Source organism: Bufo bufo, chromosome 7 (assembly GCF_905171765.1).
Source record: "Bufo bufo chromosome 7, aBufBuf1.1, whole genome shotgun sequence".
NCBI lineage: Eukaryota > Metazoa > Chordata > Amphibia > Anura > Bufonidae > Bufo > Bufo bufo.
Window position 1 is genome coordinate 36,850,670 of NC_053395.1, and position 21,742 is coordinate 36,872,411.

Below are 21,742 nucleotides of genomic sequence, written 5' to 3' on the forward strand. Positions count from 1 at the left end.
TTTTATATTATCTACTTTCTGTGTCAAGCCCCTCCTTCACTGCTTTGATTGACTGACAGGTGCAACAAAAGCATGGGGGTGACACCCTCATTGCACCAAAAGCCTAATTTGCATATTAAGAAAAAATACCATAATTCGGGAATGGAGCCGCGGATCAGGTGAAGCACAGCTGGATGGGGTTGTCGCTGGGGACAGGTTCCCTTTAAGCGTCTGCATTAGCGCCACAACAGTAGAACAAAGCCCCCAACTAAACACCAACTGTTCACTTGCCAAATGGGCCACCCATGTAGAAAGCCAGTCTGCAATACGACCTAGCAAGGCACCGTCAATGTGCAGACTAGTTGTGGACGGACTTGATTAGCGTTTGTAGGCTTGATGGTGACTTTTATGCTTTCTCTCTCTTTTTACATTGTAATTTTGACTTATGTGTAGTTATTTGCCTGTTTATTTGGCTCTTTATATACTTGAGTATTTGAAGATATCGGTGGTTCATAAAGCAGCTTGTACCTGATGGACATGGTTGCCGGTATGATTTGAGAGGTGTGTGGTGGCCCCTGGTTAGAACTTTGCTGGATGAGCTGTCCCCTCTCCTGATAGGTCTGTTTTACTACTTGCATTCCTCAAGTAATAAGTCTGGGGCATCTTAGGCTAATTTCAGACAAGTGCGTTGAATCCGGAAAACACGGGAGGGTTATTACCCGGCCTGGTCTCTGCTTCTGTGACGGGACCTCATGGCACAATAACAATTTATAATGCTGTGTGTCCCTGTTCAACATCGGATGTAATAAATCGTACTGACTGCATTGTGTCAGTACAATTCATTACTGCCGATTTCGGCCAGGGACACACAGCATTATATATGTACTGTATACACTACTCTTGAAAGTTAGGGATATTTGACTTGTGGGTGAAACTTCAGGATGAACCTAAAATGCACTCTAACCTTTACAGATGAACGTTATGTGATCTTCTCTGAACCTTTTGAATGCACCTTTTTTGCACAACTTGCTGTTCTCTAACGAGGAGTTGAACGGCAAAATTCACAACAGATGTTTGATCCATTAATCGCCCAATAAATTTCCTGCTTCAATTAAAATTGGTATTTAACCAGTCCTCCTCATCATGCTGTTCACAATTTGACATCATGAGACAAAGGCGACACCTGACAATTAATCAACAGAACCTCGCCTTTGTGAGGCTTCATGCAGGATGTTCTCAGGTGGATGTGGCCGCTGAGCTTAGAGCGTCATCAGCAGGTTGTATCAGAGATACAGAGACTAGAAGAGTCACAGCGAGGCAGAGAAGTGCCACATCCCATACTGATGACCGCTTCATTGTGAACAATGCCCTGCGGAACCGGATGATGAATGCCACACGACTCCAGGCACAAGTGTCACGTCACATCATTTGAAAGTGTTTACATCGGTTTGGTCTGCATGCTGGACATCCTGCAAGTGTACCTGACCACAGGCGTCATCATCTTGCATGGGCCAGGGAGCATCTACGCTGGATGAGGGACCAGTGGGCCTCAGTGCTGTTCACTGATGAAAGTCGATTCACGCTGAGCAGAAATGATGACCGCCAATGATGTTGAAGACGTCAAGGAGAGCGCTATGCATCAGCCACAGACGAGCCTTTGGTGGTGGTGGTGTGACAGTGTGGGGAGCTGTGTCTAGTCAATACAGAACTGCCTTACACCTTGTGAATGGTCCAGTGACAAGGCCGTACTACCTAAATACCATCATTAATCCCGTCATTGTGCCTCTGCATGAACAACACAGGCCTCATTTCATCTTCATGGACGACAATGCGCCAGCTCATCGAGGTCACGTCATTAGGGGAACAGCTGCTGGATCCTGGGGGACCTCAAATGAAGTCGCTTGCACTTTATCCAGACCTGAATCCCACTAAAAACCTATGGGATCAGCCGAGTCACCGTGTAGAGGCTCGTAACTCTGTACCTCAGAACCTCAATGACCTGAGGGCCGCCCTTCAAGAAGAGTGGGATGCCTCAGCAGACACTAAGTCGACTTGAGAACCGCTTCAGACGTTGTTGTCAAGTTATTGAACACTGCCATTTTGTGGGGGTGTACCCTCCGGTGTTGGCTTTTGAGATGAGGAAATCGCCATTGCTGCTTCTGCTTAAATGCCCGACTTTCATGATACATCCACTTTATTCTAAGCTATCCTGACCATTAGGCCGCCTACACCCTGGTGCGGGTGAATCTGCACTAGTTTCCGTGCGGATGTACGTGCTTTTCTGCGCCAGATCTGCACCAAAATCCACAATTTGTAATTGCCGACTAGATGCGGTTTTGCAGTAGAGCTCGTCCTTCGTTTGGAAAAAGGGTGAAATCTGCAGCTAAAAACGGAAGCTTAATTGACATGCTGCGGATTTGGAAATCCGAAATGCAGGTTAGTTTCCGCACTGCAATAATCGGCAAAGTCTACGGGAGATTGGTGTCATCTCATATGCTTTGCAGCAGTATTTCCGCACTGTAATCACACGCGAAGAAAAACGTGCGTATTCCGCAGCGTGTGCTGGTGACGTTAAAGCTGGAGTAATATGTCATTTTAAAAAACCTAAAATTAAACTCTTAATGTTTTTGCATTATATTTTTCACTTGCCCTGAGGCTCATGTCTGTCCTCCTGGAAATCTACTGAAAATATGTTTTTGTGTTTTCTGTGGCATCATTTAATTTACTGAATTTCACACTTTGTAAAATTCCACTCCAAACAGTGAGACTGATAAGCGGCGCGAGACGGCCTCTCCGTCTCCCAGGCATGAAAATGACTACCACACCTAATATCTGCTTAGGCTACTTTTCACCCTAGCGGTTTCCAGTATTGAGATCCGTCATAGGGGCTCAATACCGGGGGAAAAACGCTTCCGTTTTGGCCCATTCATTGTCAGTGGGGACAAAACGTAACTGAACAGAACGGAGGGCCCCAGAATGCATTCCGTTCTGTTTAGTTGCATTCCTATACCAGAGAGCAAACCGAAACATGTTGTAGTTTGCTTTCTGTCCTTGGATGCGGAGCAAGACGGATCCGTCCTGGCACACAAATCAAGTCAAGGGGACGGATCCATTTTCTCTGCCACAATAGAAAACTGATCTGTCCCCCATTGACTTTCAGTGGAGTTCATGACGGATCCGTCTTGGCAATGTTAAAGATAATACAACCAGATCCGTTCATAACGGATGCAGATGGTTGTATTATCAGTAACGGAAGCGTTTTTGCTGAGCCCTGCCGGATCCAGCAAAAACGCTAGTGTGAAAGTAGCCTTAGTCATTCTGTTTAGGCCTCTTTCACACGACCGTATGGCTTTTTCAGTGTTTTGCGGTCCATTTTTCACGGATCCGTTCAGTTTTTTTGTTTCTGTTCAGTTTTTCTGTATGGCATATACAGTAATTACATAGAACAAATTGGTCTGGGCATAACATTTTCAATAAATGGTTCTGGATGCATTTCCGTATGTGTTCCGTTTTTTTATTTTTTTGCGGACCCATTGACTTGAATGGAGCCACGGAACGTGATTTGCGGGCAATAATAGGACATGTTCTATCTTTCAAAGGAACGGAAATATGTTAACAGAATGCATACGGACTACATTCAGTTTTTTTTTTTTTTTTTTTTTTTTTTTTTGCGGAACCATTGAAATGAATGGTTCCGTATACGGGATGCAAAAAACGCCCCGTAAATGGGGGAAGGAAAAAAAAGGTTGCGTGAAAGAGGCCTTAGGGCTCGTTCACACGACCGTTGGTGTCCCGTTCCCATATTGCGGCCCGCATTTGTCATTTCGCATCACGGATGCGGACCCATTCATTTCAGTGGGTCCGCAAATCCGGGGGTGCGGAACTGAAGAATGGAACACTACGGAGTGCTTCCTGGGGTTCCGTGCCTTCGTCACCGCAAAAAGATAGAACATGCTCTGCGATCCCCATGCGCCTGCCCCACGGAAGGTGCCCATGCATTGTGGACCACAATTTGTGGTTCACAGCACAGGCACGGGACTCCAACAGTCGTGTGAACGAGCCCTTACAGTGTGGATGATGGGTTTCTTTGCATTTGGATTTTTATTTATGCTTGTTTGGCTTCATGCACATGACCGTTCCGTTTTTTGCGGTCCGCAAAACACGGAAGCTGCCCGTGTGCCTTCCGCAATTTGTGGAACGGAACAGACGGCCCATTGTAGAAATGCCTATTCTTGTCTGCAAAACGGACAAGAATAGGGTGTGTGTGTGTGTGTGTGTGTGTGTGTGTGTGTGTGTGTGTGTGTGTGTGTGTGTGTGTTGTGTGTGTGTGTGTGTGTGTGTGTGTGTGTGTGTGTGTGTGTGATATATATATATATATATATATATATATATATATATATATATATTTATTTTTTTGCAGGGCCACGGTGTGCTGTCCGCATCTTTTGCGGCCCCATTGAAGTGAATGGGTCCGCACCTGAGCCGCAAAAAGGGCGGCTCGGATGCGGACCAGAACAACTGTCGTGTGCATGAGGCCTTTGTGTCATTCTTGATTCATGTAACTCCTCAATTTGTTTGTGGAAATTTTATGAAAATGTTATCATTTCTTATTGATTGGAGGATGTCTGGAAAAAATGTAGAGAATTATTCAAAAATCAATGATTCAATAAGGTAATAAGTTATTAAATCTAACCTGTAGATCTCCAAGAGGAAAAATAACTATTAGCCCCTAATAATTATTGTATCTACCGGTAATAACCCGGCCGCTCATGTGATATTAGATGTAGACTATAAATAATACCGTCACGTGTCGTGTTTTCTATATTCCACAAATGATGAGTCTTCTGCTCTTAAGAAGTGATTGAATTGTGAGCACAAAGAGCCTTTCATTCAAAGTAACCACGTGCTAGAGATTGATCAAATCGCTGTTATCTGGAGAAAAAGAAAAATCAGGGGATGTTCATTTTACTAAATATTTCCATAGCAAAGTGTATCCGTAGCGGCAGCCTCCACTTAGTGGGTTTTCCTGTGGATGGCATTTATGATGATGAAATAAATGATATATTTATTGTGTATAATATTTGGAAAAGATAAAATAATCTGCATATCCGGCCGTGATTCATAGATGGGGAAAGTATCTTAGAAGTGAGCAGTGATTGGGATGTAAAGAAGCAAGAAGATATCCAGGCATCGGCTTCTATCTAATTATTCCTTAGGCCTCATGCACACGACCGGTTTTCGGCTCCGTCCCCATTCACTTCAATGGGGCCGCAAAAGATGCGGACAGCACTCCGTGTGCTGTCCGCATCCGTTACTCTGTTCCGAGGCTCCGCAAAAAAAAAAAATATAGCATGTCCTATTCTTGTCTGTTTTGCGGACAAGAATAGTCATGTCTACAATGGGCCGCCCGTTCCGTTCTGCAAATTGCGGAAGGCATACGGACGGCTTCCTTTTTTTGATGATCCGCGGTTTGCGAACCCCAAAAAACGGAATGGACGTGTGCATGAAGCCTTACAATGAATGTATTTAGCGGTATAACAGAACAGAGGCCAGAGCATTGTGTTAAATTTGGGTATTTTCATCTTGTTTGATAAAAATAGCAATAATAATAGTATAATATATAGTAATAACATTCAAATCTAAGGCTACTTTCACACCGGCGTTTTGGCTTTCCGTTCGGGAGATCCGTTCAGGGCTCTCACAAGCGGTCCAAAACCGATCAGTTTTGCCCTAATGAATTCTGAATGGAAAAGGATCCGCTCAGAATGCATCAGTTTGCCTCCGTTCCGCTTGCAGCGTTTTGGTTTCCGTCTGACGAAACTGAGCCAAACGAATCCGTCCTTACACACAATGTAAGTCAATGAGGACGGATCCGTTTTCACTGACACAATCTGGGACAATAGAAAACGGATTCGTCCTCCATTGACTTTCAATGGAGGTCAAGACGGCTCCGTCCTGGCTATGTTAAAGATAATACAAACGCGAGTGTGAAAGTAGTCTGTTAACATTTAAATAGTAATAATATAATGTAGTAATATTTAAATGGTTTGCTTTTTGAAGAAAGGATAGCTTGTATTTAATATGTTTTTGCTGCATTTAAAAAAAAATAATTGCAGGACTGAGAAATTAAACTTGATTCCATGACAAAAAATCATCTTAAGTCGTCTTGGAAATTAATAAACTGTAAAAGGAGTTTCCATGACTCCCCTTTTTTATACTTTTCTATTGAAAAGGAAAAACCTGTATTGCTTTTACCACATTTTATTTTTTTGGACCGTTTTTAGATATTTTTTTATTTACAATGTTTTATTTTACGCACTTTTATAGCACTGACATATTCCGCAGCGCTTTACAGACATTAGCATCACGCTGTCCCCAATCAGTCTGTCTTTGGAGTGCGGGAGGAAACCGGAGAACCTGGGGAGAACATAGAAACTCCATGCAGATGTTGTCCTTGGTCGGATCCGAGCCCAGGACCCCAGCGCAGCGAGGCACCAGTGCTAACCGCCGAGCCAGCGTGATAAGTTCCAGTTTAGCTTTTTAGACTGTTGCCTTGAGATAGAAGTTTATTTTTAAGAATTTTTGGCATTTTATTGTACCTGCAGTTTCTGCGTTCTGCCCGTCAATTCAAAGAAAACCTTTAGTTTCAAGGAATATTCGCACAATCGCAGTTCTGTCGGCTGCTTCTTACTGCCAGACGACAAGCTGCCACTTTACCCTTCATTCTGTTTCTAAAAAAGCATTGGCTGTCTGCGAACCGTGCAGTTATAGGAAGGAGGACGGGGGAGAACTGACAATAATACTGGATCATTTTCGGCTGTGGGCTTTCACCAGGGAAGGTCCAGCGCACTTCAGGTCTGTAGTTCAGGTGTTTTCCAAATGAAAATAGTTTTTCTGCAGTTAATTTGGGACAGATCTTCCAGCTTTGTTCCCAAAAATCACTTTTATTAAAAAAAATTTAGTTTGCAGAGTGCTGTTGCATTGTACATTTTATTTTATTTTTTTGCCTTTGTGCTTTCAGCCATGGCAACGCGCACCTGCGCATTGGATGTGCTGACTGACCCCCAACTTCTCTTTGCAGTTAAATTTTTTTTGTGTATCATTTTTTTTTTTTTTTCATGGGTATATGTATCCAATAAAATGACTACGGTATAGTTTTCACTTTATAACATGTACTTCATGCGACGCACCTAGGTTTTAGAGGAGGAAGATCGCGTAAAAAAAATTTAGATTTTTTTTTCATCAGACTTCAAATCAGACCCCAATTTCCATCAGACTTAATTTTTATAAATGTGGATACAAACAACAAAGCCTTAACAGCTGGTAGAACATCCAAAGTACACTCACCTAAAGAATTATTAGGAACACCATACTAATACGGTGTTGGACCCCCTTTTGCCTTCAGAACTGCCTTAATTCTACGTGGCATTGATTCCACAAGGTGCTGATAGCATTCTTTAGAAATGTTGGCCCATATTGATAGGATAGCATCTTGCAGTTGATGGAGATTTGAGGGATGCACATCCAGGGCACGAAGCTCCCGTTCCACCACATCCCAAAGATGCTCTATTGGGTTGAGATCTGGTGACTGTGGGGCCATTTTAGTACAGTGAACTCATTGTCATGTTCAAGAAACCAATTTGAAATGATTCGAGCTTTGTGACATGGTGCATTATCCTGCTGGAAGTAGCCATCAGAGGATGGATACATGTTCTCATTCTGTTTACGCCAAATTCGGACTCTACCATTTGAATGTCTCAACAGAAATCGAGACTCATCAGACCAGGCAACATTTTTCCAGTCTTTAACAATCCAATTTTGGTGAGCTCGTGCAAATTGTAGCCTCTTTTTCCTATTTGTAGTGGAGATGAGAGGTATCCGGTGGGGTCTTCTGCTGTTGTAGCCCATCCGCCTCAAGGTTGTGCGTGTTGTGGCTTCACAAATGCTTTGCTGCATACCTCGGTTGTAACGAGTGGTTATTTCAGTCAACGTTGCTCTTCTATCAGCTTGAATCAGTCGGCCCATTCTCCTCTGACCTCTAGCATCCACAAGGCATTTTTGCCCACAGGACTGCCGCATACTGGATGTTTTTCCCTTTTCACACCATTCTTTGTAAACCCTAGAAATGGTTGTGCGTGAAAATCCCAGTAACTGAGCAGATTGTGAAATACTCAGACCGGCCCGTCTGGCACCAACAACCATGCCACGCTCAAAATTGCTTAAATCACCTTTCTTTCCCATTCTGACATTCAGTTTGGAGTTCAGGAGATTGTCTTGACCAGGACCACCCCCCTAAATGCATTGAAGCAACTGCCATGTGATTGGTTGACTAGATAATTGCATTAATGAGAAAACGAACAGGTGTTCCTAATAATTCTTTAGGTGAGTGTAGATCAAGTTCACAATAACCCCTCACCCTGATGGAAGTATAGCACTGGGGAGAAACCCTCTACACTGAACCTTTCTAGGATTACGCCACAACGCAGTCACTTGCGTAAACCCCTCCACGTGTAGCAGTTCTTCAAATTATTTCCACGCCCTGCACAGTAAACTGATTGTAGGGGTCTAGGAAGTGTGCAACCACGTGCGACCCCCCCCCCCTCCCTCAGTGAGGTGGACAGAGGGAAAAGTTCAGACAGCAGGTGGCGCTTTACAGATACATTTTATTAAATAACTCTGTAGCTATACTAGATTTTTAATTACATGTAATTACAAAAGTATTCCGATCCGGGTGCTGGATCCCATTCCCCTTGTGACCAATGGGGTTGGAGCGCTCAGATCAGCGGACGGTTGCATCGGTCATGACGACGTATTGATATGCGCTCTGTAGGTGCCATGTAATGATGTCCTTGCCTGTTTTGGTAGCAACAATGCTCCATGTATATATAATTAAGATGTCTTCTGGACGTCTGCGGAGTAGAATACCATCCTTTATTCTTCCTTGGATTAGACAAGGACATTAGCGAGGTTAACCAGTACAAGGCCAATTGTTGTTTTCGACCTGATTGTCGTCCTGCAGTAAAACCCTCACCCGTGAATGACACACAATAAAGTTCCTGTTGGCCTTTGTATCTGAAATTCGATAGGTGTGTAAGCAGCGTCTGGTATGCGACCTAGAATTCTTGCTCCTTCCCCCCCCCCCCCCCTCAGAAATTTGCTGAACCGAGGAGGGACGCTACTTTCCACCAGCTCAAGAAATGCCAAATATAATTCGCCCAGTTTTCTACCACTTTCAACATGTCCAAGTATGTCGCTGATCGCCTTCATAGCACAGAGGAGCAGAAGCCGTGGTGGGGTGTTATTGGTGACGGATATCTCCATCTTTTTTTTTTTTTTTGACTTTTTAAATTCCTGTGCGACAATATATTTATTACAGTGTTTCCCCCCCCCCTGCTGTTTTCAGCACATAGGAGTGGCAGGGGCCAGGAACCCCAGCTCCGGTGAATTTTATTAATTTGACCCCAGGAAAAAGGTATAAGAGTTGCCACAAAACTATGTCCGCAAGGGGCTAGAGTAGATTTTCCAGCAGATGCAAGGGCTACCTAATTGAGCACATGCCCCGTCATAAATTAGGCGCATTGGCTGGCAGCAATGTCAGTGTAAAGGACGCGAAAGACCACCAAAAAATGAGTCTTAGTAAATGACCCATGTTGTACCCATTGCTGCAGAGTGACCGTGTAAACCAGTCTCATTTGTGCACATCTTTCCATATATATTATTTGTGCCCTTATTCTGATCTCTGTTGTTTTACCAGCGATACTCATCCTATTCTGGTTGAAGCACAAGTGTCCTACTCCTAGGACCCCCACCGATCACGAGAACAGGGACCCAGTACCTTGAGGGAACCCCCGGAATGAAAGGAACAGCAGGTTAAGGGTCGATTTACACATCCGTATGTGTTTTGCGGACCGCACATCATTGGCACTCTCATAGAAGAAAATGCCTTTTCTTGTCCACAATTGTGGACAAGACAAGAATAGGACATGTTCTATTTTTTTGCAGATCCGCAAATGTGGATGCGGACAGCACTTTCCAGCCCCATTGAAAATTAAAAAAATTAAAATTGCGGAACGGATGCGGACGTGTGAATGGACCCTAAAGGGGTTGTCTCACTTCAGCTAATGGCATTTATCATGGAGAGAAGGTTAATACAAGGCACTTACTAATGTATTGTGATTCTCCATGTTGCCTCCTTTGCTGGCTGGATTAATTTTTCCATCACATTATACACTGCTCGTTTCCATGGTTACGACGACCCTGTGATCCAGCAGAGGTGGATGTGTTTGCACAATATAGGAAAAAGCACTTGCCTTTCTGGTGGCCGGGACGGCGGGAGTGCACATGGTCCAGTACTTTTTTTTTCTATAGTGTGCAAGCACGACCACCACTGCCAGAATGCAGGGTGGTCATAACCATGGAAACGAGCAGGTGTACAATGTGATGGAAAAATTAATTTAGCCAGCAAAGGAGGCAATATGGACAATCACAATACATTAGTAAGTGCCTTGTATTCACTTTCTCTACATGATAAATGCCATTCTCAGAAGTGAGACGACCCCTTTAAGCATGTGGACTGCTGCTCCATTCACCTCTATGGGACTTCTGGAAATAGAGGAAAGCTATACTATCTCCGGAGCTCCCATAGAGATGAATGGAGAGGCAGTATGCATGTTTGACCTGCTGCTCTGCTCATTTCAGGGGACCCCTTGAGGTATATGGGGTTCTTGTGATTGGTTGGGGTCTCCCTGGTAGGAACTAATAATTATCCCCTATCCTGTGGATAGGGAATAACTTGCTACAACCGGAATTCCCCTTTAAGGCGGCGTCCACACACGATGGCTAATTTCCACCAGGGATTTTGCTGTGGATTTCACCGAATGCTTTGCAAAGTGTGAAATCCTTAGTGAATATCTGGGGCATGTGCGGAGCGGCTTGTTCTGAAGTTCTCTGGTTGATGCGAATGGGGTTTTGAAAAATGTTAATTAGTGCGGAATTCGCCCCTTCCTCGCGCTGTTGATACAGAGAGCAGTTTTCTCAAGTTAATCAATTATTATTCAATTGCCTTCACCCCAAAATTTTTTATAAATTTTGTTCCGCACAGTTGATGCATATGGCTGTGTGTCGCCCTGTATCCTCCCGCTCAGCACTCTGCTGGGTGCCAGTCACATTAGATGACCCTCAGTGAACCCATCAGTTTCGACAGGACCGGCCTACCATCTAAGGCCGCCTGATCAGTGATGGGGGGGGGGGGGGGGGCACGTTCCGACATCTGTTGGATCAGGCATGTTGGAGAGGAGTGTGGCCATGTTCGGGCCGAGCATGCATGTGTATTGAGAGTCAGGAGGCTGAGGGATAGCTTCTGAAGGTCAGTAGGGTATGACTTTGCTGCTTGCCTAATGTACAGAAAAGCTAAACGTGGACAACCCTTCCAGCAGCGTGAGCTTGTGTTTCCAGAAATGATGAGCGCGGAGAACATCCACTACAATTAGGAGGATCTGTGTGACTCATTTGTATTCTCTCCAGCCCCGGGGGGATTTGCAGCCTCCATTAGCCGGCTATATTCAGACTGTGTTTATGTGAGGATTTGCTCAGACCTGCGCCCGGTTTAGAGGGGAAGATCACATTGTACCTTCCGGAGTTGCTGCTTTTAAAAAAAAAAAAAAAAAAAAAATTCTGGATGAGCCGTCTTATCTGTGTGACAGAAGGGATGGTCCGCTTCCTCCCAGATAGTGCAGACTCATTGCCTCATTCTGCGGTGCCACCGTGCCCATGCCTTGTGGTGCCCATGGCTTTAATCCTGTAACGGCATTATTATTACATCCTTCTGAATCCCAAAGCGGCTGACCTCAGGGAGACCGCTTGAGCTTGGCGACTTATCCCACGCAATGTATCACTGGGCACCGAATAGAGCGTTTTAAATGATATAATATTGCATCATATGAGCAAGAAATATTAGGTTTTTACGTGTATTACGTTTTCCCCCTTAGGTGGCGCCCCCTGCTGTTTTCCCTTCTGGTAGACTAAGCTGCTCAGTAGCTTCCTTGCGCCATTCCTGTTGTGATCTCGTAGAGAAGCAGGTGAAGCGACCCTGACACCTTGTCTTTCACTCGTCCCTATATCGCTATATCTCTTTATAGACAGTGAGGGCGTTACATCCTATATGTATATGAGGGGGAATTAGGGGTTAAAGGGAGTCTGTCACCTACTTTAGACACATTAGGGCTCATGCACATGACCGTCTGTATTTTGCAGTCCGCAAATAAATCCGGATGACATCCATGTTGCATCCTTTTTTTTTTTTTTTTTTGCAGATCCATTGTAACCATGCCTGCCCCTGTCCGCGAAACGGACAAGAATCGGACATACAGACACAGAATACACACGGAGTCATTTCCGTTTTTGTTTTTTTTCTTCTTCCAAGCCCCATTGAAATGAATGGTTCCGCATACTGACCTGTAAAAAATTGTAACGGAAACTGAAGAAAAATACATTAGTGTGCGTGAGCCCCTAAACAGTTTTCACTGTCCTGTGGGTGACAAACAGTTAACAGATCGTACCGTTCTTTCTTATTTCTGTGTATTTGATGTTGAATAAACAAAGTTTGAAGATATATGCAAATGAGCTGCAAGTGCCCAGGGGCGTTCCTCCCCGAATGCCAGTGCCCATGTCCTCCGGAGAACGGAGTTAGCGCTCCTCCCATGTTTCACTGTAAGCCGGCCCAGTGCCCTCACATCACGGACTCTGCTCCCTGAAATCCCGCGACAGCTCGCGTCACTGCTGGGCATGCGCCGTACACTGCCCACTGTGGGCAGCTGCATTAGTAAAATGACTGCGCATGTCCGGGCCCGGCATTGACGCGAGCTGTCGCAGGATTTCAGGGAGTGGCAGAGTGATGGTGCACCAGACGTAGGAGCCCCGCCCTTTGTGCGCCAAACGCCTTATTTGTGTCAAGATAAAAAGAAGCATTTCTCAAGATTATGGGACCGTATTTTTGTTTTGTTTTGGGGCAGCTACCCTACATGGTGGTATGCTTACTTTGTTTGCAGGTAACGGAATCCCTTTAAATTCATGCAATAACCCCTTTAACAACACTAGTAAACGTCTCTGCCTATACGGGATGGTGCATGCACCGTTGTGGGTTTTACTAAAGGTCCATCTAGCAGTTTTAATGCCTTTTATATCCTCATTACAGAGCGGACTGCCTTTGGGTATCACACATGACTGATCCATCAGTTTATCCAGCGTGGAAAACTATAATAAAGTCGTGTAACTTCCTACTACACTTCCTGTATTACGTTGCATCTGAAAACCTGTTCTGGCTCGTTACAGTGTATCGATGTAGTCATCGACCTGGAGTCTCCAGAACAGGGGATGGATTTGTAGTAATATCATGCTCCGACCTAAGGTAAATGCATACGTTCAGGATTCACGTGCGGAGAATCCGGAGGTGTTCGCAGGCAAATCCGTGCGGTCAATCTGCATCTATTGGTGCAGATTTTCCGCATGTGGATTTTACGAAGTGAAAGAAGAAAATCCGGTCAGGATAAAATAAAATAAATTGACAGGCTGCAGATTTTAAAATCCGCACCGCAGGTCAAAATCCGTGCGAAAAAAATAAATAAAAAATCAGCATCGTGTGCATTTGAGAATTTCAAATTCTCATAGAATACAATGTACATGACCTACGGTGCGGATTTTCCGCACGCAATCCTGATCGTGTGCATTTAGCCCTGTTCGTGTGCGCGCTCAAGAATGGAGTCGTTTATAAATCCTTCATTATGAAAGGGATTTTGATAAGGTTTAATGCTTCCATAGAACATTGGGGGGGCGGCCGAGGGCCGAGGCGTGCTTATAATAAACTGAATCACCTTGTCCTGTTTACACATACGCCCAGAAAATGCCATGTCATTGTGAATGTGCAGCCTGTACTACGGATCAGGTGCCCAGCACTGCTTCATCTGTCACCTGTGCCAGGCTCTGCCGAGGCCTTGGGTGGGGACTTCAGGTTGGTTGCTGGCGGTGCTGGCTCCTCGTCACCCCCGATATCAGGAGGAATCCTACTGTACATTGTTTTCCATCTACTAAAACCGCTCTTCTAGTGCCCATAGCGCCAGTCACGGCCCGCACATCGCCCCTGAGTGGCAAAATTACATGGTCGTGTTGAGTCTGCCGGAACAAGAAAGCGCTCTCGTCATAGACCTAGACTCCAAGCTGGGGACCCCTCTATAATGTCCAAATATCCTAATAAGGTTACTTTTTGAAGTTTTATTTTTGGTCATGAATGGGCAAATCCTAATCTTCATCAATATCTGATCGTGGGGGGGCCCTTCTCCCAGCAGCGGATGTGGTCTCTTCTCAGCGTACAGCGCCGTATGTTGTGTAGTGGCTGTGCTTGGTATTGCGGCCCAAACCCATTCACTTCAGTAGTGTCACTGGCCTTGGAAGGGAGCACCGCTGCCTCTTCAAACAGCTGATTAGCAGGGGTGCCGGTCATCCAACGATCGGATATTGATGACCTATCCTGAGGATAGGCCATCAGTATTCTGCTCCCAGAAAACCCCTTTAACTGTGTATGTTTGCCGCTTGCACTGGCATAAGTCAAATGTATCCATAGACCCGTATTCACCTGACCGAGGACAAAAGAGTGGTCTGGCCAGTAGATGTCCATATAGCTTTCTTTTACCTGTACGGACTGAGATGTTAGTTACAATCGGAGCCTGCGGGCGAGGGATGCATGTACAGTGACGATGGTCAGAGGTATACACCGGAGAATCCCCCTGATGTATACAGCCGACAGGTGCTGATAAAAACACAGCGTAAAGGTAACCAGAGTCCTATGGAAAAGGGGGTCCCAGATGGGACAACTCCTTTAAAGGGAATTCCCAAATCTGATAGATGCGTGGATTTAACACGGTTTACGCTTTGGATTTGCCCTGGATTTTTACCACCTTCGTTGCGAAGGGTGAAATTCACAGTGAAAAATCGTCAGCGTCTTAAACATTCCCGTAAGATGATTTCTTTCTCGGCACCTTTATCTAGCAGGGAGCGTTCATTTGATGTCAGTGTTTTCAGGGAGCTGCGTATCGGGAGAAACCCCTGTGGTTTTCACTTGAAAGAAGATACAGAAATAGTGCGAGCGGCCAGGTGCGTGGAAAGTACCCCTCGCTGTTTATCAGCTCGTAACATTGACTTGAAGGTTTCGCCTCTGTACCATTTGCTATATGTAGGAGTTTCCTGTCGTATGGGGGTTCATTTAATAAGAATTTTTTTTATTTTATATAATCTAATTTAAGTGCATGGTTGATACGAGTACACAGCAGTGTATATGCAGGCATCAGCTGTAAACCCTGTATTTAAAGGGGTTATCCGGGACATGATAATGATGACTTATCCTCAGGATCTGAGGTCCGACACCCCCGCCGATCAGCTCACCGAAGCCTTAGTGAGCGATGCAGACTCCCAGCAGCTTTCCAAGGACAGCGCTTTACATAGTATAGTGGCAGCGCTTGGTATTGCGGCCCAGCCCCATAAATTGAATAAGGCTGAGCTCCAACTAGGCCATGTGACCGATATACAGTGATGTCACTGGAGGCTGCAGCAGTGAAAAACCTCTAACAGCTGATCAGCAGGGGTCCCGGGTGTCGCACCCCCGCAGATATGATACTGATGACCTATCCTAAGTCATAAATATCTTTTCCTGGATAACCCCTTTAGGGTCCATTCACACGTCCGCAATTCTGTTCCGCATTTTGGGGAACGGAATTGCGGACCCATACATTTCTATGGGGCCACACAATGTGCTGCCCGGATCCGGAAATGTGGGTCCGCAAATCTGTTCCCAAAAAAAAAATAGAACATGTCCCAGGGTGGATTTGATTTAAATCACTAGTCAGTAAGGCTTGATTTAAATCATAGTTTTCTACATAAAGACTAATTCTTGCTGGTATAACTAGATTTTTAGAATAACAACTTTTCATATTAGTTTGATTAGGTTGATTCTGCATTCATAGGTTTGTAGAAGTTAGGATTAATGCTGTGCAGAAGAGGCCTGTGATCTCTGCTGAGTCCAATTCAGTTTTGAGAACTGCAAAAGTAAACCAAGCATCTGTGATAATATCTTGTAGGCAGAGAAACTGCCCAGTAATCTTATAAAAACCTTTTTTGAAGAGCATGACATTGTGAATGGATTAATGGAATTTATTTACCAAAAAAATAATTAAACATACATATACAGCCTTATGCTATATCATTTAAAAAACGAATCTTTATTTCATGACGGAATAACCTTTTGGATGGTAATATATTTTCCCCAAAAAGCATTTTATACAAAAAAAAAATCTGATTTTTAAATCAAAAAAATCTTTTTTTTTTTTTTTTAAATCATAGATTTTTATCCACCCTGACATGTCCTATTCTTGTCTGCAATTGCGGACAAGATTAGGCATTTTCTATTATAGTGACGGCGATGTGCGGTCCGCACAGATGTGTGAATGGACCCTAATGGAGTGGCAGGTTGAGCATGCACGCTGCCCTTACATTCATTTCCCTTGGGACGGCCAGAGGTAGCTGAGCGCAGAGAATGAATGCATTTGGGACCGCCATTCTTGTGATTGGTGTGGGTCCTAGAGGTGTTAGCCTGCACCATCCTGTGGATAGGGGATATGTCGATTTCGGGACCCAACCCCCTTAAAGGGAACCTGTCGCCTGGATTTTGAGTATAGAGCTGAGGAGATGGGCTGCTAGCACATCCGCAATATCCAGTCCCCATAGCTCTCTGTGCTTTTATTGTGTCAAAAAAAAACTGCGCATAAATGAGGTTACTAACATTTCCAGAGCCCAGCACCGCCCACTGTGAAGGAGCCCAGCATCGCCCCGCATCCTCCGAATCTCCTCCTTGCTCCCTGAGGTCACAAAGCTAGAGCTCCGTAATCTCGCGATGCGTGAGCTAGCGCATGCGCAGTGTCTGCATAGTGTTCCTTCCCTGTGCTGGCATCACCCTCAGGGCTAGCTCGCGCATTGCGAGATTACGGCGCTCTAGCTTTGTGACGTCGGGGAGCAAGGAGGAGATTCAGAGGATGCGGGGCGGGGCTGGGCTCCTTCACAGTGGGCGGGGCTGGGCTCCTTCACAGTGGGCGGGGCTGGGCTCCTTCACAGTGGGCGGGGCTGGGCTCCTTCACAGTGGGCGGGGCTGGGCTCCTTCACAGTGGGCGGGGCTGGGCTCCTTCACAGTGGGCGGGGCTGGGCTCCTTCACAGTGGGCGGGGCTGGGCTCATCTAAGGTTCATTTACATATCTATAAAGTCGTTTTTTTTACACACAAAATAAGCACACAGAGCTATGGGGAATGGGTATTGCAGATGTGCTAGCGGTTCCCTTTAATTATTTAGATCAGAGCTCTCCAAATTTTTGCAGGCTGCAACCCAATACAGATGGTTTTGAGCCACATTGAATGTCAAAATGGAAAAATCCAATCCGATATGACCTGATGATATGACTCCTTGTGTAATGCTTTTGATAGAGTAGCTGTGGCTCTCAACCGCTGTGGAGCCACATGAAGAGTCCCAAGGGCCACATTTGGCTCCTGAACACTGAGAAAAGAGCTTGTAGCAGTATGGATGAGAAGATCCGTATCCATCAGTCTTTCCCAGTGCTCCCAGTATATTCTGCGGTGCTGTATGTAGATTGCCACCAGTCATTTACATTCCCGGTCTCGAGCACACACAGTAGGATCGGTATAACCTGTCTGTTTTTGCAGTGTGGGAGGAAACCTGAGAACCTGGAGGAGACCCACACAAGTACAGGAGAACATAGGTCTACGCTGATGTTGTCCTTGGTTAGATTCAGGGACCCAGGACCCTAAATGTTACAAGGCAACAGGATTAACCACTGAGCCACCGCGCAAGGGGAAAATGGCAGTATATCTCTCCTTAGATGCAGTAGTTATTCTAAAGGTGGATTTATACTGCCTGACCGAGAAGGCAATTATCAAGAAGGGACCGTTCCTTCCCAATAAATGCCTGCTCCTCAGAGGGGGTAAGAGCTGCATTTACAGGCGGCAATCTCCTCCACTGCTTACAGATTTATCGCTGTTCACACAGTGTGACCTGCTGCCCAGAAACACTGACTGAGGCGTCTGCATGAAAGATTATTTCACCCAAAGAGCGAGCTTTTGGCTCGTTCATCGGGGGATTGGCGACACCACCTTTACACGGGCAGATTATTTTGTGGCTCCACAAAATACGGATACCGTCCATGTTGCATCCGCATTTTTTTGCTGACCCGTTTACTACAGTGGGTCCGTGGTCTGCATTTTGCAGCCAAATATGACCTATTCTATAATTTTGCAAAATGGAAACATGGATCCGAAAAGCACACAGATCACCCATGTGTTTTTCGCATCCGTGTGTCCGTTCTTCAAAAAGATAGAATTTATATAGGTTATCCAGTAATCGTTAGCATGTATACAACCATTCATAGTCCGCTACGGAACTGATAGGTCCCTGTCCTTGCCCAGGTACAAACTAGATTAGTGGCCCCTCAGGCAACATGGAACATCGTATTTTTGTGCATTGGTAAAGAATGTGTCCAATGAGAGACTGGGAAAAATAATTGGAGCGACCTTCATTTATTGTATGTCTGATTTTCATGTGAGCAAGATCCATATAGCTTTGCTGATCATTTCTTTATTTCTTTTTCCTCCCTTTAGTATGATACTATGCCTATTCAGTCCAACGTGGTTTTGTGCCCCTGCCCATCTCCTTCTCTCGTGATCAATTCAGATTCTGGGTCGTCGTCTGCTCTTGCAAATTGCAGCACCCGTGCAGGCTCTTCCAGTGGCGCCAACTCAGCAGAGTCCGAGCAACAACCCGTACAAAAACCAGCACAACAGCCTCGAAAGAAACGTCCCCAGGACTTTAGGCTTGGCAAAATCCTTGGCGAAGGGTCCTTTTCAACAGTGAGTTCATTTTTCTTGTATCTCTTAGGCCCCTTTCACACGGGGCGAGAATTCCGTGCGGGTGCAATGCGTGAGGTGAACGCATTGCACCCGCACTGAATCCGGACCCATTCACTTCAATGGGGCTGTTCAGATGAGCGGTCATTTTCACGCATCACTTGTGCGTTGCTTGAAAATCGCAGCAGGTTCTCTATATTCTGCGTTTTTCACGCAACGCAGGCCCCATAGAAATGAATAGGTCTGAAAATCGCCAGCAAGTACGGATGCGGTGCAATTTTCACGCATGGTTGCTAGGAGATGATGTAAGTAAATTGATAAGTCAATTTACTGTATTATTTTCCCTTATAACATGGTTATAACAGAAAATAATAGCATTCTTAATACAGAATGCTTAGTAAAATGTGGCTTTAGGGGTTAAAAAAATAAATAAAATAAAATTAACTTCCCTCATCCTGTTTGCGCAGCCGACATCGTCGTCTTTCTTCTTCTTTCAGGACCTGCCAAAGGACCTTTGATGACGTATCGCGCTCACCAGGTGTGAGCGCAATTACGTCATCAAAGGTCCTTTGCAGGTCCTGAAAGAAGATGGTGCCGGCTGCACGAACAACAGGATGAGGTGGGTTCATTTCTTATTTTTTTTAACCCCTAAAGCCAATTTTAGTAAGCATTCTGTATTAAGAATGCTATTTTCCCTTTATAACCTATGTATAAGGGAAAATAATAAAATCTACAGAACACCGAACCCAAACCCGAACTTCAGTGAAGTCTGGGTTCGGGTCTGGGTACCACATTCAGTTTTTGATCACGCGCGTGCAAAACGCATTGCACCAGCGCTATAAAAACTGAACATCAGAACGCAATTGCAGTCAAAACTGACTGCAGTTGTGTACCTACTCGCACGATTTTCCCTGATCGCAGACGCAACGCATCCGGACCTAATCCGGACACGTCTGCAACGGGCCTTAAGGTACTTGCACACAGGTGCAGGTTAACGTGCAGAAAATACACATTGTTCTTGTGCAGATTTCTGTGGCTTTTTCGCACCAAAAGAGCATGTCCAATCGCAGCCAGGAGAAAAAACAGCTCACCTTCTCCCTGACTGTGACGCTCTCCTCTGCGATTGCACAGCGCTACAGCCAGGGAGATAGGAGACGCCATTAAGAAACCCGTCCGTCTCCTCCTCCCTGTACTGAACTCTAAATTACATATTAGGCGCCAAAACAGCGGGGACACCGTGCCAGATTGGAGGGGTATTTTAGAAAAAAGTTCTTGCATCTGTAGGGGCCGCCCTATCTGGCAAGCATACTAGTTTTTTAAGCCATAATCCCATGAAAGGTCCTCTTTATTTCGTCAATCGTAAGCTGTGCACTACTGATATGTCTTGTGCCTGGAAATTTATGTCAGTGTTTTAGGGCTCAAGCACATGACTGATTGCCGAGGAAATACGGCCCATGTGTTAGATGCATCTCATGGCATCCCTGACCTGAATTTACTGTATCATAGTAATTTAAGATACACTCAGTCTCTGATCGTGGGGCGAGTCCAGTGTATTCACATAATGTAATGGCCCTAGACTGACTGTATCCTAATGAAAAACCCTTGAAAAAGTCCTTGCTTCATCATCCTCTTAATAATTTTGGCGCATTTCACTCCACCTCCAAGCAAAATAACACTGCTGCTAGAAACACCAGTCTTGGTAAATCTTCCCTGATGCTTTCTCCTAGAGAAGAAGCCATGCCTTAGACTGGGGATTTCCATATTCCGGCACTTCTGTGGACAAAGTACGACTACCAGCATGCATACTTGCTTGGCTGTTCTCCGAACTCCCATAGACTTCAATGGAGCATGCGGACCCTGCATTAGAGGTTGCAGTGGTCCCTGGTAATTAAACATTGCTCCTGCGTGGCGCTGCAGGGATCGAACACTGTGTTCTGAATTCTAACTCTCCTTACAGTGATTGCTGAAGGTGCCAGTAGTAGAACAACCTGTGAACAGCTCTTATAAATAGGCAGCCCAAAGCGGCATACCCCTTTAAATGACCACATGTGGCTAGGTACTCTCTATGGGGCCTATGTGGAAACAAAATGATTGTGTTCTTTTGCTTTATTCGCGTTAATTACGTTGTGTATGTTACTGAATGCTCTGTTTAACTGTTTTATAGGTTGTTTTGGCCAAAGAGATCGCAACAGGAAGAGAGTATGCCAGTAAGTATATGTATGTAAGGATTTCCGCAGCTGCTTAAAGGGAGGCGTTTGTCACCTTTCTTGGATTTTATGCCCCATAAATGAAAATTGTGAATTCATTAAAGGCCATGTCCAAGGAGACACATTGGTCTGCATAGGATCTGCAGCCCAAAAATGATAGGAACAAACAGTAGGATTGTAATTAGAGGCTACTTTCACATCTGCGCTTTCCCTTTCCGCTATTGAGATCCGTCATAGCATTCAATCGCGGGGTGAAAGCGCTTCCGTTTTGTCCCCATTCATTGTCAATGGACAAAACTGAACGAAATGGAGTTCACCAGAATGCATTCAGTCCATTTGGCTGCGTCCCCATTGCTGACAGAATAACGCTGCAAGGCGGCGTTTTTCTGTCCGCGATGTTGTGGCGAGCAAGACGCACACTGTTGGATTATCGTGACGGAAGCGTTTTTGACGATCCATGATGGATCCAGCAAAAATGCTGGTGTGAAAGTAGCCTTAAATTATTCCAAAGTTCCTTCTTTTTTTTTTGGGTGTGTTGTAGTAATACAATATAATGGTTGTGAAGGTGGACATGGCCTTTAGGAATGTTTCCTCAGACACATCTA

At 45.0% G+C, this 21,742-nt stretch overlaps 1 protein-coding gene across 1 annotated transcript in view; it reads left to right on the top strand.

The window, feature by feature from the left end:
- PDPK1 (3-phosphoinositide dependent protein kinase 1) overlaps window positions 1-21,742 on the top strand; it is a 50,267-nt gene that overhangs the window by 5,123 nt on the left and 23,402 nt on the right. The window contains exons 2-3 of the mRNA XM_040439364.1: window positions 18,685-18,933; window positions 21,095-21,137. Coding sequence (XP_040295298.1) covers window positions 18,685-18,933; window positions 21,095-21,137 — 292 coding nt within the window. The remainder of the gene's footprint in view (window positions 1-18,684; window positions 18,934-21,094; window positions 21,138-21,742) is intronic.